Source organism: Ranitomeya imitator, chromosome 1 (assembly GCF_032444005.1).
Source record: "Ranitomeya imitator isolate aRanImi1 chromosome 1, aRanImi1.pri, whole genome shotgun sequence".
In the NCBI taxonomy this organism is placed as follows: Eukaryota; Metazoa; Chordata; class Amphibia; order Anura; family Dendrobatidae; genus Ranitomeya; species Ranitomeya imitator.
Window position 1 is genome coordinate 902,580,340 of NC_091282.1, and position 17,567 is coordinate 902,597,906.

General features: G+C 40.9%; 1 protein-coding gene across 8 annotated transcripts in view; it reads left to right on the forward strand.

Moving 5' to 3' along the window:
* PTPN13 (protein tyrosine phosphatase non-receptor type 13) overlaps positions 1-17,567 on the forward strand; it is a 376,092-nt gene that overhangs the window by 329,343 nt on the left and 29,182 nt on the right. For all 8 annotated transcript variants that reach the window (XM_069743364.1, XM_069743366.1, XM_069743365.1 and 5 more), the window contains 4 exons: positions 2,215-2,362; positions 5,293-5,451; positions 6,482-6,558; positions 17,155-17,207. In XM_069743364.1, coding sequence (XP_069599465.1) covers positions 2,215-2,362; positions 5,293-5,451; positions 6,482-6,558; positions 17,155-17,207 — 437 coding nt within the window. The remainder of the gene's footprint in view (positions 1-2,214; positions 2,363-5,292; positions 5,452-6,481; positions 6,559-17,154; positions 17,208-17,567) is intronic.

Below are 17,567 nucleotides of genomic sequence, written 5' to 3' on the forward strand. Positions count from 1 at the left end.
ACACATACACCTCCTTTACATAAAGGTAGAACGTGAGATTGGTCTTAATTGTGTTTACTAGAGGTCCTAATAAAAAAAAACATGGATCCTAGTCTTGTAGCCTTCAGTAAGCATTCTAGATAAGGTTTTTGTCTTTAGTTTATAGAATGGCATCGCGAAAGCAGACCCCCATTATTAGCTACATACGCTTTATTAGGCATAAGAAAAAACAATTAAAAAATGACTAAACTTTAATTTGTTTAATAATTCTGTCTAGCATGGAAAAGTATGAAACTTTGCAAATTAGTTTTGTTAGGGACTTAGACTTCATTCCTGTATACAAAATTGTATATAAGTGGATTCCAAACCCCTAGACATACTCATTTGGAGCACATATAATGGCAGTGAAAGGGTTAGCCTGTCTCACTAGGCCTCATTCAGGCCCGATTATTTTGATCAGAGTGTGGTCTGAGTGTCATCAGACCGTACCTGGATGTTATCCAAGAGCCGCCCGATTATTTTCACAGACCCATAGACTTGCAGATTTCTGCAACAGTGATGGACTTGTGAATGGCCTGATAGACTATCATAAAGCACTCGTATGTGAAAAATGGACATTTAAATAAGGCCTAAGGGCGCTTTCATACTGCATGCAGGCACCCGTTCGGTGGCCCCATTGGGGCTTATGTCTGAACCCCCCTCAAAACAGGATTTGGACGCATGCGCAGACGGAACCATAGACTATAGTGGTGTCAGCAGAGCGAACGTGCGGAGGTGACAGACACCGACACTTTCACTGCCATCATTGTACTCCAATGAGTATGTTCTGATATCAGTGTAACTGAAGGCAGGCAAATACATGGGAGAGTGGAAGCCTCTTATATAGTGAATGCACAGTACAATATAGGCTTAGTGACTCTTTAGCCACTACAACCCCTACGTGTATGGTACATTAGCCACTAGAAGGCATACTTGCATATATTTTCCAGTACTTTCTCATTATGTCATACAGAACTTAAGGATCAGCTAATGATGACTATGGAGGGGATGTGAAAAATTGTGGCTCCATTCTAAGTTTTTCTGTAGAATCGCAGTTACCCCTGCTGTGTGCATTATGCCTTTTCTTCCGCATGACTTTTTGCATTATTTTGGTGCTGTGACATCATTGCATTATATTTTTTGTTGTGCTGGTTATTCCTATTCTATGACTTGATGATTTGCATTATCGCTGTAAAGTTTCAGTAGTGTCAGTTTCGTGTTATAGGATCACTGAGTAGATCGTTGTCTGTGAAAGCACTGTATAATTCCTGCACTGATACATCACTAGGCGTTTCATCCTTGCTCTGTGATGTCACTGTGTGCACTATCCCTGGGTCGTAACATCCCTGTCCATAAAATTCCATTGTTGCAATGTTACTGAGTAGATTATTATTGTACGGTCACATCATTTGTTGCATTATCTTTGCGCTGTTACATCACTGTGTAGTCCCTACACTTGTATCTCTCAGTACATTACCTTTGTGCCATGACATAACTGTATGCATTATTCCTCTGTGATAACACTGCTTATAGCACTCACTTGCTGTAATGCATTGTAATGAGTCACTATTCCTGTATTCTGACATCACTGTGTGTATTATTCCTTACATTAACCCTACGCTGGGACTATATAGCACATATTATCCCAATAATATGATATTATTGTGGGCATTATGCCCTCTCTGAATTCGGTATGTGCATTACTTATGCCGCTAGGAAGGCCATATACCGACATGCCTCTAAAAAATACAGCATTTTTAAAATATAACCAGTGGTGTCCTATTATCTCCTTCTTCATTGATGTTAAAGGGGTTGACCACATTATGTCTGTTTTAACAAATGTGAAGAGGAAATGATTTTGTGGCATCTACCGATAAATAAATATTACAGGTTCTCCTCCTTCCTTACCGATTGCAGAGGTTTTCTATTCTCAAAATGGCCTGACCCATCTGTCATACTCCTGCAATTAAAAAACTCTTCACGTGGGACGGCTGTTTTTCTGTTGGAGGAGACTGATGGACAGGACTTGTCTGGCCACTTGCCATTGTGTGACTGCAATATACGGTACATTTGTTAATAATAAGGATAAAGTAGCTAATCCCTTTAAGCGATTTATAAAAAAAAGCAAATAGACAGTGATTTAATGGTGACAGATGTATTAGAAATGCTGATCGGCGATATCTTATGTCTTCACAGGTAAATGGTGAATGTATGCAAGGTGCTACACATGCAAAAGCAGTGTCTTGTATTCGAAATAGCAAAGGTCTTGCACAGATTGAAGTCGCCAGAGAACTTATGCCAAAAGATGTGTCATGTGCTTTAGACAAGTGTAATGGAAACTTAGGTAAGGCAGAAAATAATTCTGAACTACACAGATAATTTTTACCTTTCTATTCTATCCCATTCTTGTGGTCCATCACCATCCTGATTGTCACTTTTAGGCTACGATCACACTAGCAGTATTTGGTCAGTATTTTACATCAGTATTTGTAAGCCAAAATCAGGAGTGGAACAATTAGAGGTAAAGTATAATAGAAACATATGCACCACTTCTGTATTTATCACCCACTCCTGGTTTTGGCTTACAAATACTGATGTAAAATACAGACCAAATACTGTTAGTGTGCATCTGGCCTAATAGTATCTATCAAAATCGAGTACAAACTCTCTTTCGCAACATTTATGGTTCTTAGATTATGTTTGGCTTTTATTTTTATTTTTCATTTACATATATATATATATATATATATATATATATATATATATATATATATATATATATAATATACCAAGCAAAAAAGAGAAGGCAGCACTCCAATAGTTTGTAAGGTGAAAAAGCTGTGAAGTTTATTTCAGACCCACATCTCGCGACGTTTCGGCTCACACTGAGCCTTTCTCAAGCCAAATATATATATACTAGATTGTGGCCCGATTCTAACGCATCGTGTATTCTAGAATATGCATGTCCCCGTGGTATATGGACAATGATGATTCCAGAATTCGCGGCAGACTGTGCCCGTCGCTGATTGGTCGAGGCAACTTTTATGACCTCATCGTCGCCATGGCAACCATTATGACATCTACGTCGATACTGTGCCCGTCGCTGATTGGTCGAGGCGAATTCGCGGCAGACTGTGCCCGTCGCTGATTGATCGAGGCAACCTTTATGACATCATCGTCGCCATGCTGTGCCCGTCGCTGATTGGTCGAGGCCTGGCGAGACGCGGGATTTCCAGGACAGACAGACAGAAAAACCCTTAGACAATTATATATATAGATATATAGATATATATATATATATACTAGATTGTGGCCCGATTCTAACGCATCGGGTATTCTAGAATATGCATGTCCACGTAGTATATTGCCCAGCCACGTAGTATATTGCCCAGTCACGTAGTATATTGCCCAGCCACGTAGTATATTGCACAGCGACGGAGTATACAGCACAGCGCCATGTAGTATACAGACATAAAATAGAAAATAAACATATACTCACCCTCCGTTGAAGTCCTGGCCCTGTGTGCGGTGCCTGGCGGCCTCGACCAATCAGAGAGCCGGGATTTCCAGGACAGACAGACAGACAGACAGACAGACAGACAGACAGACAGACAGAAAAACCCTTAGACAATTATATATATAGATATATACTAGATTGTGGCCTGATTCTAACGCATCGGGTATTCTAGAATATGCATGTTCCCGTAGTATATGGACAATGATGATTCCAGAATTTGCGGCAGACTGTGCCCGTCGCTGATTGGTCGAGGCAACCTTTATGACATCATCGTCGCCATGGCAACCATTATGACATCTACGTCGATACTGTGCCCATTGCTGATTGGTCGAGGCCTGGCGGCCTCGACCAATCAGAGACGCGGGATGTCTACGTCCTTTATGACATCATCGTCACTGTGCCCGTCGCTGATTGGTCGAGGCCTGGCGGCCTCGACCAATCAGAGACACGGGATTTCCAGGACAGAAAGACAGACAGACAGACGGAAAAACCCTTCGGCAATTATATATATATACTAGATTGTGGCCTGATTCTAACGCATCGGGTATTCTAGAATATGCATGTCCCCGTAGTATATGGACAATGATGATTCCAGAATTCGCGGCAGACTGTGCCCGTCGCTGATTGGTCGAGGCAACCTTTATGACATCATCGTCGCCATGGCAACCATTATGACATCTATGTCGATACTGTGCCCGTCGCTGAATCAGAAACGTGAGATGTCTACGTCCTTTATGACATCATCGTCGCTGTGCTCGTTGCTGATTGGTCGAGGCCTGGCAGCCTCGACCAATCAGAGACACGGGATGTCTACGTCCTTTATGACATCATCGTCGCTGTGCCCGTTGCTGATTGGTCGAGGCCTGGCGGCCTCGACCAATCAGAGACGCGGGATTTCTACGTCGATGCTGTGCCGGTCTCTGATTGGTCGAGGCCTGGCGGCATCGACCAATCAGAGACGCGGGATTTCCAGGACAGACAGACAGAGACAGAAAGGCAGACAGACGGAAAAACCCTTAGACAATTTATATATATATATATATATATATATATATATATATATATATATATATATATATATATATATATATATATATAATTTTTTTATTTTTTTTTTATTTTTTAAATACTATTACAGAATTTTTTTTAACCTCGTGTCCATCTGCTGTAGTATATTGAATGCATTAAAATGCGTACCGGTCGCTGACTTCTGCTGTTTCTGGTGCTGCTTGAGTTCCTCTTCTGCATCATGTGACCACAGCTCTTTCTCAACTCCCAGAGTCCAGTTCTGAGTCCTATAGACTTACATTGAGTAAGCAACTTCCAGTCCATACAGGAACGCTGTGTGAGCTGGCTGGTTACATCTGCGGTCATGGACCGGAGCCACACTGGAAATGGCAAGAGACAGCGATAAGTAAGTTTTTTTTTTTTATGCACACATACTGAACATTCAGTACTGTTGATAGTTAATGGTGAAATTAAAAAGCTTTATGCCAGACATATGCCCATTGCAGTTGTGCTGGGTCCATTGCATTGTAATAAAGCCTCATACTTTGGGCAATTCTCTTTCATATAGTGCAGAAATTTGTGGTCAACCACTGAGATATTGACATGGAGTAGGAGGTGTGCCATATTTTAAGTTTTTTCTTGTAGGTATCAATAATACTTTTTATTTTTATTTCTTAGCACTTTTTGCCCAAACTGCAACAATATAATCATTATCAGCAGGTTAATTAGTGCTTTTTATATTTTTTAAGACCCAAAGCTCCATGAAAGCAATAATAATAATTATGAAGATGATGATGAGGAGGATCAGAATGATGTTATCCAGTCGCTACTTGATGTTGTCCATGAGCAAACGCAGAACCTACTACAGCTCAATCGCCAGAATGCACTTTCAGTAGAACACTATTCAGGTATTGTCTCTGCCTAAACATCTATCTAAGGCTGGTTTCACATTTGCGTTTAAAAACGCAGCGTTTTTTAAGCGCATGCGTTTTTGCATGTTTTAACGCAAACGCTGCGTTTTTTCCTGCGTTTGCGTTTTTGAAACGCATGATGAGAAGTGTGTGACAGCTGCCAATCATCAAAATCAACTAGAAAACCCACTATAAACAGAAATACCTAGGGTTAGGGTTAGGATCCCTAGTAACCCTAGGGATCCTAACCCTAAAACACAAACTCTAACCCTAAAACACAAACTCTAACCCAAACTCTAACCCTAACCCAAACTCTAACCCTAACCCTAGGGATCCTAACCCTAGGGATCCTAACCCTTAGGGTTAGGGTTAGGATCCCTAGGGTTAGGGTTGGGGGGTGGCTTATCAGTGTGTATTCTTGTGTTTTTCTATAAAACGCATGCGTTTACATAGACATCAATACGTTTTTTTGCCGCAAAAAAAGCATGCGTTTTTTTGCGGCAAAAAAACACCGCTAAATATTACTACATGTTGCATTTCTGCAACACAACGCATGCAGAGAAAAAACGCATGCGTCGTCAAAACGCATGCCAAAAAACGCATGCGTTTTTAATGTTAAGTATAGGGGGAAAAAACGCATGCGTTTTTTGCGCAAAAACGAAAAAAAAAAACCGCAAATGTGAAACCAGCCATGTTATTTTGTCATAAACTGTTTTATTGCAAGTATATGCCATCACACTTGGAAGTTGTAGTTTTCTGTACTATACCTGGTCCAAAATATGCGGCCAAATTGGCAGAGGTCCATGTGGTGATCCCTGCAGTCAGACATCCACCAATGAGCAAGTGATAGGTGGTTTCAGACTCTGAGGACTTGTGTAAGACTGCGTCATAAGAATATATTCCTTGTACGTCTTCTTATACTATTTAGCTCTCATATTTTCATAAGTTACATCTTGCAGTCTATATTTTTGTTCTTATTTTTATATCCTGTGATTTCTTTTTAAAATTTTGTTTCATTTTACAATAGTGGATCAGACTGAAGAAGATGAAAAAGCAGAAGATACAGATTGTGATGGTTCCTCATTACCAGATGACTCTCCCGAGGTACAGAAGTGAATAATATCAGTATAGGCATTAAAGAGAAAAAAACTGTCAGCAGGTCAAAAGGAACCAGTTTTTCTTCTTAAACAGATTCAACAGGGCAGAGATCCTAAAACATAACTTTTAATGAAATAAGATGAATTAAGCTAAAGCTAAAAATAGCCACCTGCAATATGACAAATGTATAGACATAACTGATATATATCCTCATGTAGCCATCACCTAAAATTAATAGAAGATGGTCTATCCTCAGGCCTGATGAGGTACCTGAAAGAGGTGAAAAAGACAGACTATATATACAAATTATTAAAAGGACCAATCTCACCATAATCCCAGTGGTATCATAAATTAGTAATGCAGGTAGCTTGATCCCTTGTTCAGAACAGAAGAAGGTGGGGGGGCCATCATAGGAAAGCCACACATTGCCCCAGGGATCAGACACACAGGTTCCCCACGGTACTCCTAACATGTTTCATCTGAGAATCGGGTAAGGGGGAAGATACCAGCCTGTTTGCCTGGAAAATGCATGGGACAGCATTCCCTTATTTTACACTCATCCAATAATAGACACATGAAACAAGGTATGGAGGTAAAGGTCACGGTGTTTATTTGGGTCAACCAAACACTAAAAGAGAAATCATCCTTAATTAGCTTATTTACGAACAACACTTCTACACAATCATTCACCTTACTAACACTAATGCGATCACAAAATGTACACCATAAATACCTCACAGATGAACAATCCAACCAAGTTTTGTCCGTTACCGATTTTTTTAACATAACCCATTGATCCGCCAACATCAGATTCCATAAGTGCCTTGGACATTCCAAGCCATCTTTGTGTGCCAAGGGAAGCTCCGGAAACTGTCCACCTGGCAACGAGTAAGAGAGTCAGCAATTAGATTCCTGTCACCCCTCAAATGTTTACCCTTTAACCAAATATTCAGCTGAAGACAAAACAAAACTAATTCTCTAAGTATTTTAACAACCACATCACATTTAGAGGATAGACAATTAACATCTTAAGCTACTCGCATATTATCTGTATTTAAAATAATTTGTTTATTCTTAAAGGTCTAACTCCAAAGAACCAGTGATACCAAAACTTAAAATGGCTTTAATAACCCTAAATTACTATTTAAACCCGTGTCTAACCAAGAATGATCCCATGGCTCAGTGCACCAGTGGTTATTCCAAAATTTTCCAAAACACCAGCTGCCAGATGCATCTGTAAATAAGCCCAAGGCATCCGTTTCAATGAATTCCTCTTGCCAAATAGATCAACCATTAAAGTTCAGCAAAAATTCATGCCATACTCTTAACATAATCTTTAAGTGCTCTAGTCATCCTGATATGCGAATAAGGAGAACTCAGACCCTTAGTAGCCGAGTACAGCCTCCTCGCAAAAATCCTAGCTATAGGAATCACCTGTGATGCAAAAACTAACATATCCAAATGTGATTGGAACTTCTTTGAAAGAACCTTTTTAGACTGTTTTATTCAATAGATCACATAACCTACCTATCTTATCATGAATTAACCGAAATTCCATCCTATTAGTATCAATAACAATACCTACAAATTCTAAACCAATACAAGGAAAAACTGTCTTTTCTGGAACACCAAACCACTCCATCGGTGAAGAAAAAGTATTCAAAAGCCTCATGCAATCATTTGAATTGGAAAAGCCAAAAAACAAAAAATGGTTCAAATAATACAATATTGTCCCATTACCCTTGTACTCTTCACAAATTGACCATTCCAAAAAGGTAGAAAAAGAGTCAAAACACGAAAGAGTGAAACCCATTTGTAACGCTTTATCAAAATAGAAAAAACGATCCAATTGAAAACCTTATGTATTAAAGCCTAACTGAAACAGGCAATAAATGAAAGGCTGATTTAATACCTGCCTTTGCTAATAAAGTCCCTTTACCACAGCACCTTAACAAATTCAATGCTTTGTCAAATGATGCATAAACTACTGATGCATTTGGCTTGTCCACTGAATCATTCAAAGCTGACCCAACCGGGTATGTGGTGGATCAATCTGTAACTGTTCACTTCTTTCTTCGGAACAAAACCCAACAGAGATAAACCAAAATTCTGAAAAGGAGACAAAAATGTACCTTCAATCCTTCTATCTGCCACCCCCTTTTCAAGTTTACATTGAACGATTTTGACGTCCAAAGTAATCTATCCCTAACTTTAAATTATTTACCCATGAACAACCTTCACCCAAAAATTCAGGAAGGACAAAACCATTGCTGAAGCCCTTAATTATTAAATCCACTTTCATCCTGCCTGGATAAAGCTCTAACCAAGGATTCATTTATTCCAGCCTCACTGGGGTCTGTGCCTTTTGAAACTGAACCTCTGAGATTACCTGCTGTTATGAAGCTTGGTTCGCCATCATGAAGCAGCTCACCACTGAGTGGTTTCCACCAAAAAAAAAAAAAAAACATTCATGCTTATATCGGTAATTGTTAAGCCACTTGCACCACGACTCATTGAAGGCAAAACAGACACCTTTACGAAAAGTAAAATTACCCCCCGACTGGGCCGATTCGTATGAACTGGATCTATGAGGGATCATCAGATTGATTAAAAAAACAATAGCCCAATCATGATGCACTGACATCTTCTGTCTAAACATTTCATCATACAATCACCAAACATTACCACCAAAGTTTCAGTGCGCTTCCAAAATAATATCAGCTTACCGAAATAAGTTTGCACATTTTACCTCTCACCTAAAACTGAAGCAAAAAGGCAGAAATCTTGCCGCCAATTATATAAAGATTTCATTACATTGCCTCTTCTTCTCTCATCCGTTTTATCATCCTTACTTCCTTAAAACCTTTCTTGTAGGATGGTAACAGGGAGAATAAATCTATGTATTTGTTACTTCAAATTTTTTCTTTAACCCCTTAGTGACAGCCAATTTGGTACTTAATGACCAGGCCAATTTTTGCAATTCTGACCACTGTCACTTTATGAGGTTATAACTCTGGAACGCTTCAACGGATCCCGCTGATTTTGAGATTGTTTTTTCGTGACATATTGTACTTCATGTTAGTGGTAACATTTCTTCGATATTACTTGCGATTATTTATGAAAAAAACGGAAATATGGCGCAAATTTTTAAAATTTTGCAATTTTCAAACTTTGTATTTTTATGTCCTTAAATCAGAGAGATATGTCACGAAAAATAGTTAATAAATAACATTTCCCACATGTCTACTTTACATCAGCACAATTTTGGAAACAACATTTTTTTTTGTTAGGGAGTTATAAGGGTTAAAAGTTGACCAGCAATTTCTCATTTTTACAACACCATTTTTTTTTAGGGACCACATCTCATTTGAAGTCATTTTGAGGGGTCTATATGATAGAAAATAATGAAGTGTGACACCATTCTAAAAACTACACCCATCAAGGTTCTCAAAACCACATTCAGGAAGTTTATTAACCCTTTACGTGCTTCACAGGAACTGAAACAATGTGGAAGGAAAAAATGAACATTTAACTTTTTTTTGCAAACATCTTAATTCAGAACCATTTTTTTTATTTTCACAAGTGTAAAAACAGAAATGTAACCATAAATTTTGTTATGCAATTTCTCCTGAATACGCCAATACCCCATATGTGGGGGTAAACCACTTTTTGGGCGCACCGCAGAACTTAGAAGTGAAGGAGCGCCGTTTGACTTTTTCAATGCAGAATTGGCTGGAATTGAGATCGGACGCCATGTCACGTTTAGAGAGCCCCTGATGTGCCTAAACAGTGGAAACTCCCCACAAGTGACACCATTTTGGAAACTAGACCCCTTAAGGAACTTATCTAGATGTGTGGTGAGCACTTTGAACCCCCAAGTGCTTCACAGAAGTTTATAACGTAGAGCCGTGAAAATAAAAAATCGCTTTTGTTTACACAAAAATGATCTTTTCGCCCACAAATTCTTATTTTCACAAGGGTAACAGGAGAAATTAGACCACAAAAGTTGTTGTGCGATTTCTCCTGAATACGTCGATACCCCATATGTGAGGGTAAACCACTGTTTGGGCGCACCGCAGAGCTTGGAAGTGAAGGAGCGCCATTTTACTTTTTCAATGTAGAATTGGCTGGAATTGAGATTGGACGCCATGTCGCGTTTGGAGAGCCCCTGATGTGCCTAAACAGTGGAAACCCCCCCCCCAAGTGACCCCATTTTGGAAACTAGACCCCTTAAGGAACATATCTAGATGTGTGGTGAGCACTTTGAACCCCCATGTGCTTCACAGAAGTTTATAATGTAGAGCCGTGAAAAAAAAAATCGCATTTTTTCTACAAAAATTATCTTTTTGCCCACAAATTTTTATTTTCACAAGGGTAACAGGAGAAATTAGACCACAAAAGTTGTTGTGCAATTTCTCCTGAGTACGCTGATACCCAATATGTGGGGGTAAACCACTGTTAGGGCGCACCGCAGAGCTTGGAAGAGAAGGAGTGCCGTTTTACTTTTTCAATGTAGAATTGGCTGGAATTGAGATTGGACGCCATGTCGCGTTTGGAGAGCCCCTGATGTGCCTAAACAGTAGAAATCCCCCACAAGTGACCCCATTCAGGAAACTAGACCCCCCATGGAACTTATCTAGATGTGTGGTGAGAACCTTGAATGCCCAAGTGCTTCACAGAAGTTTATAATGCAGAGTCGTGAAAATAAAAAATATTTTTTTTTTCCACAAAAAAAGATTTTTTAGCCCCCAAGTTTTTATTTTCACAAGGGTAACAAGAGAAATTGGACCCCAAAAGTTGTTGTCCAATTTGTCCTGAGTATGTTGGTACCCCATATGTGGGGGTAAACCACTGTTTGGGCGCACGGCAGAGCTCGGAAGGAAGGAGCGCCGTTTTGGAATGCAGACTTTGATAGAATGGTCTGCGGGTATTATGTTGCGTTTGCAGAGCCCCTGATGTACCTAACCAGTAGAAACCCTCCACAAGTGACTCCATTTTGGAAACTAGACCCCCCAAGGAACTTATCTAGATGTGTGGTGAGAACTTTGAATGCCCAAGTGCTTCACAGAAGTTTAGAATGCAGAGTCGTGAAAATAAAAAATATTTTTTTTTTCCACAAAAAAGATATTGTAGCCCCCAAGTTTTTATTTTCACAAGGGTAACAAGAGAAATTGGACCCCAGAAGTTGTTGTCCAATTTATCCCGAGTACGCTGATGCCCCATATGTGGGGGTAACCCACTATTTGGGCGCACGGCAGAGCTCAGAAGGGAGGGAGCACCATTTGACTTTTTGAGCGCAAAATTGGCTGTCGTGTTTGGAGACCCCCTGATGTACCTAAACAGTGGAAACCCCCCAATTCTAGCTCCAACCCTAACCCCAACACACCCCTAACCCTAATCCCAACCTGATCCATAATCCTAATCACTAACCCTAACCATAATCACAACCCTTACCCCAAAACAACCCTAATGTCAACCCTAACCATAACCCTAATCAAAACCCTAAATCCAACACACCCCTAATCCTAATCTCAACCCTAACCTCAAACCTAACCCTAATCCCAATACACCCCTAATCACAACCCTAACCTTAACCCTAATCCCAAACCTAACCCTAATCCCAAGCGTAACCCTAATGCCAACCCTAACCCTAATACCAACCCTAACCCTAATCCCAGCTCTAACCCTAACTTTAGCCCCAACCCTAGCCCTAACTTTAGCCCCACCCTAACCCTAGCCGTAAGGCTACTTTCACACTTGCGTCGTTTGGCATTCCGTCGCAATCCGTCGTTTTGGACAAGAAACGGATCCTGCAAATGTGCCCGCAGGATGCGCTTTTTGCCCATAGACTTGTATTGCCGACGGATCGTGACGGATGGCCACACGTCGCGTCCGTCGTGCACTGGATCAGTTGTGTTTTGGCGGAGCGTCGGCACAAAAAAAGTTCAATGAAACGTTTTTTTGTACGTCGCATCCGCCATTTCTGACCGCGCATGCGTGGCCGTAACTCCGCCCCCTCCTCCCCAGGACATAGATTGGGCAGCGGATGCGTTGAAAAACTACAGCTGCTGCCCACGTTGTGCACAATTTTCACAACGTGCGTCGGTATGTCGGGCCGACGCATTGCGACGGCCCCGTATTGACGTAAGTGTGAAAGAAGCCTAACCCTAAATTTAGCCCCAACCCTAACCCTAAATTTAGCCCCAACCCTAACCCTAAATTTAGCCCCAACCCTAGCCCTAACCCTACCCCTAACCTAACCCTACCCCTAACCCTAACCCTACCCCTACCCTACCCCTACCGCTCTGCTTTACGGCCGGCGCTTACACAGTGCAGGAAACCTGACGCCGGGGGACGCGACAGACACCGGAATGTAAGTATGTAGTGTTTTTTTTTTTTTTTTACATTTACAATGGAAACCAGGGTAAACATCAGGTTACTAAGCGTGGCCCTGCGCTTAGTAACCCGATGTTTACCCTGGTTACCCGGGGACTTCGGCATCGTTGGTCGCTGGAGAGCTGTCTGTGTGACAGCTCTCCAGCGACCACAGAACGACTAAACAGCGACGCTGCAGCGATCGGCATCATTGTCTATATCGCTGCAGCGTCGCTTAATGTGACGGTACCTTAACCCATACACTTGCTACCTTAGCTCATTTTCCCACACCTTCAGCAAACTGGTTAAGAGCTGAACCTCCCCCACTTGCTGAGTTACTCTGCGATGCTCTAGATAATTCTAAAAATCCTTTAAATAAAGAAAGCATAGAAGAAACCAGCGCAGGGTCTGGTTCAACGCCTGTCCAGCTGGGGTCTGACTAGACTGCCCCGCGGCACACTACGCTAACACTTAATGTGAACGCTGAGCTCCAAATGTCTCACCCTCAGATGGCCCCGGCTGGGTATTCAGCTCCCGTCCTTCTTCATGCCTTCTAGGTGATATCGTAGGCAATGCAGTATTTCCACCAGTCTTCTCCTTTGGTTTCATATTTTTGGTTTAGTGGTCATATGGTCACACCACCTTCTCCATATATGGACACTTCCAGACTCTCTATTTGGAGCCTTTTGATTAGCATATTTTACCTCCTTGTAAGCGACGGAGATAATGTACCTTCTGGGCAGGCCATGCAAGGGACATAACATCTTTCCATGCGCGCTCTGAAGCCGGATGCATGATGATGACATTTGCCTCTCATCTGTGCTTTCCACTAGGTCATGTGCCAGATGTGACATATTCCCTGGCGCCACAGAAAACCTATGCGCCAATATGATTTAAACAAGCGTCGGCGCCACATGCAGTACCAGACACATTTGCTTCCATGCACATTGCTGTTGTAGTATGTGCATTTTCCAGCCAATCAAACTGGTATCTTCCACCCTACCCGGTTCCTGCCTCCCCCCGATGATTCTCAAATGCAACATGTCAGGAATACCATGGGGAACGTGTGTGTCTGATCCCTAAGGTAATGTGAGGCTTTCCTATGATGGTGCCCAACCACCCTTCTTTTCTCCTGCATAAGGGATCATCCTGTCTGGATTACTATTTTAGGCCACCACCGGGATTACGGTGAGATTGTTCCTTTTAACAATTTGTGTATATATAGTCTGTCTTTTTCACCTCCTTCGGGTACCTCATTAGGCCTGAGGATAGACCACCACCTATTAATTTTAGGTGATGGTTACGTATGAAGCTATATGCCAGTTGCGTCTATACGTTTGTCATATGCTATTTTTAGCTTTTTATTTCATTAAAAGTAATGTTTTAGGATCTCTACCATCTGAATCTGTTTCTGAAACAGTGACTGGTAGATTATAAGTGTCATTATCAGTTTTTATTCTAATTTTATTCCCGCTGCTCCTCTGAATATTGTGGTTTTTGTTTGAAATCCATCATGTGGTTTCAGATGTTTAGACCTCTTTATTCAGTGTATGATCTTTATGAAGGAGCTATTGCTTAGGATGGGTATCTTTAGGCTGCTCTGCATTTTTACACTGTGAGTAAGGCAAGTCAGTCACCTGATCTCAACCCAATTGAGCATGCATTTCACTTTTTAAAGACTAAACTTCAGACAGAAACAGCAACTGAAAACCACCACAGTGAAGGCCTGGCAGAGCATCAAAAAGGAGGAAACACAGTGTCTGGTGATGTCCATAAGTTCAAGACTTCAGGCAGTCATTGCCAACAAAGGGTTTTCAACCAAGTACTAGAAATGAACATTTTATTTAAAATTATTGAATCTGTCCAATTACTTTTGGACCCTTTAAAAACAGGGCGGCACATGTTAAGGAGCTGAAACTCCTAAACCCTTCATCCAATTTTAATGTGGATACCCTCAAATGAAAGCTGAAAGTCTGAACTTCATTGTGGTAATGTCTAGAACCAAAATTAGAAAAATGATGTCTCTGTCCATATATACATGGACTTAACTGTATGTACAGTGGGGGAAATAAGTATTTGATTCCTTGCTGATTTTGTAAGTTTGCCCACTGACAAAGACAAGAACAGTCTAAAATTTTAAGGGTAGGTTAATTTTAACATAGAGAGATAGGATATCAAAAATAAAATCCAGAAAATCACATTGTATAAATTATATAAATTTTATTTGCAGTGAGAAATAACTATTTGATCCTTCTGGCAAACAAGACTTAATACTTGGTGGCAAAACCCTTGTTGGCAAGCACAGCACATGTCAGGAGGAATTTTGGTCCACTCCTTTTTGCAGATCATCTCTAAATCATTAAGATTTTGATGCTCCTCGGAGCTTCAACTCTCTTCATAACTTTTCTATGGGATTGAGGTCTGGAGACTGGCTAGGACACTGCATGACCTTAATGTGCTTTTTTTGAGCCACTCCTTTGTTGCCTTGGCTGTATGTTTTGGGTCATTTTCTTGTTGGAATACCCAGCCACGACCCATTTTTAATGTCCTGTGAACAATCACTCAGGATTTTACGGTATATGGCTCCATCCATTCTCCCATTAATACGGTGAAGTAGTCCTGTGCCCTTAGCAGAGAAACACCCCCAAAGCATAATGTTTCCACCTGCATGCTTGACAGTGGGGACAGTGTTCTTTGGGTCATAGGCAGCATTTCTCTTCCTCCAAACACTGCGAGTTGAGATAATGCCAAAGACCTCAATTTTTGTCTCATCTGGCCCCACAGCACCTTCTCCCAATCACTCACAGAATCATCCAGGTGTTCCTTAGCAAACCTCAGATGGGCCTGCACATGTGCCTTCTTGAGCAGGGAGACAGGTATTTGATCCCCTACCAACCATTAAGAGTTCTGGCTCCTACAGACCAGTTAGACGCTCCTAATCAACTCATTACCTGCATTAAAAACAGCTGTCTTACATGGTCACCTTTATTAACGACTCCTGTCCACAGACTCAATTAATCAGTCAGACTCTAAACTCTACAACATGGGCAAGACCCAAGAGCTTTATAACGATGTCAGGGACAAGATCATAGTCATGCACAAAGCTGAAATGGACTACAAAACCATAAGTAAGACACTGGGTGAGAAGGAGACAACTGTCTGTGCAATAGTAAGAAAATAGAAGAAATACAAAATGACTGTCAATCGACATCGATCTGGGGCACCATGCAAAATCTCACCTTGTGGAGTATCCTTGATTATGAGGAAGGTGAGAGATCAGCCTAAACTACACGGGGGAACTTGTTAATGATCTCAAGTCGGCTGGACCACAGTCGCCAGGAAAACCATTGCTAACACATTACGCCGTTAAAATCCTGCAGTGCCCGCTAGGTCCCCCTGCTTAAGAAGGGAAGAAATGCTGCTAAAGAACACTGTCCCCAAGCATGAAGGTGGAAATGTTATGTTTTGAGGTTGTTACTCTGTTAAGAGCACAGGACTACTTCACATCAATGAGAGAATGAATCTAGCCATGTACTGTAAAATCCTGAGTGACAACCTTCTCTCCACTAGGACATTAAATATAGGTCGTAGCTGGGTCTTCCAGCAAGACAATGACCCAAAACCTACAGCCAAGGCAACAAAGGAGTGGCTCACAAAGAAGCACATTGAGGTCATGGAGTGGCCTAGCCAGTCTCCAGTCCTTAATCCCATAGAAAACTTACGGAGGGAGTTGAAGCTCCGCGTTGCCACGTGACAGCCTCAAAATATTAATGATTTAGAGTTGATCTGCAAAGAGGAGTGGACCAAAATTTCTCCTGTCATGTGCGCAAACCTCATCATCAACTCCAAAAAACGTCTGACTGCTGTGCTTGCCAACAAGGGTTTTGCCACCAAGTATTAAGTCTTGTTTGCCAGAGGGATCAAATACTTATTTCCCACTGCAAAATGTAAATAAATTCATAATTTATACAATATGATTTTCTGGATTTTTTTTTTATATTCTATCTCTCAATGTTAAAATTAGCCTACCCTTAAAATTTGTAGACTGTTCATGTCTTTGTCACTGGGCAAACTTAAAAAATCAGCAAGGGATCAAATAATTATTTCCTTCACTGTATGTTATGAAGGGGTTAAATTAAGGCAAAAGCTTTTTGAAAGGAATTTAACACTCAAACCTAGTAATGCATTATAGCATTTATATCCCTTACCATTGTCTTTTATTTGCAGCCAGCCAAAGTAAATGACATGAGATCTTATAGCAACAATAATGGGGCTAAAAGGTAAGGAAATTATAATACAGAAATGTGAAAATGAAAGCTACCCTTTCAATGAAAATATTTTTAGATGTTTTCTATACTTAATTGTGCTGAAAAGTGGTGGGGGTCTAAGTTCTGATACCCCCACTGATCTCTCAAAACACTTAACTCTTCGCTTTCAGGGGCTCATGCACAAAGTAATGTATGAGCTCAATAGAGAATACATGATCCAGTACACAGAAACCAGTATGGGCTCATAGACTTTCTGATGAGCTGGAACCATAAACACAGAGAGGAACAGTAATTTAAGCAGTCAGTGGAGTTCTACGGACTTGGTTTCCCACTAATAGGCAGCACATTTAAGTATGTGAAACATATCACAAA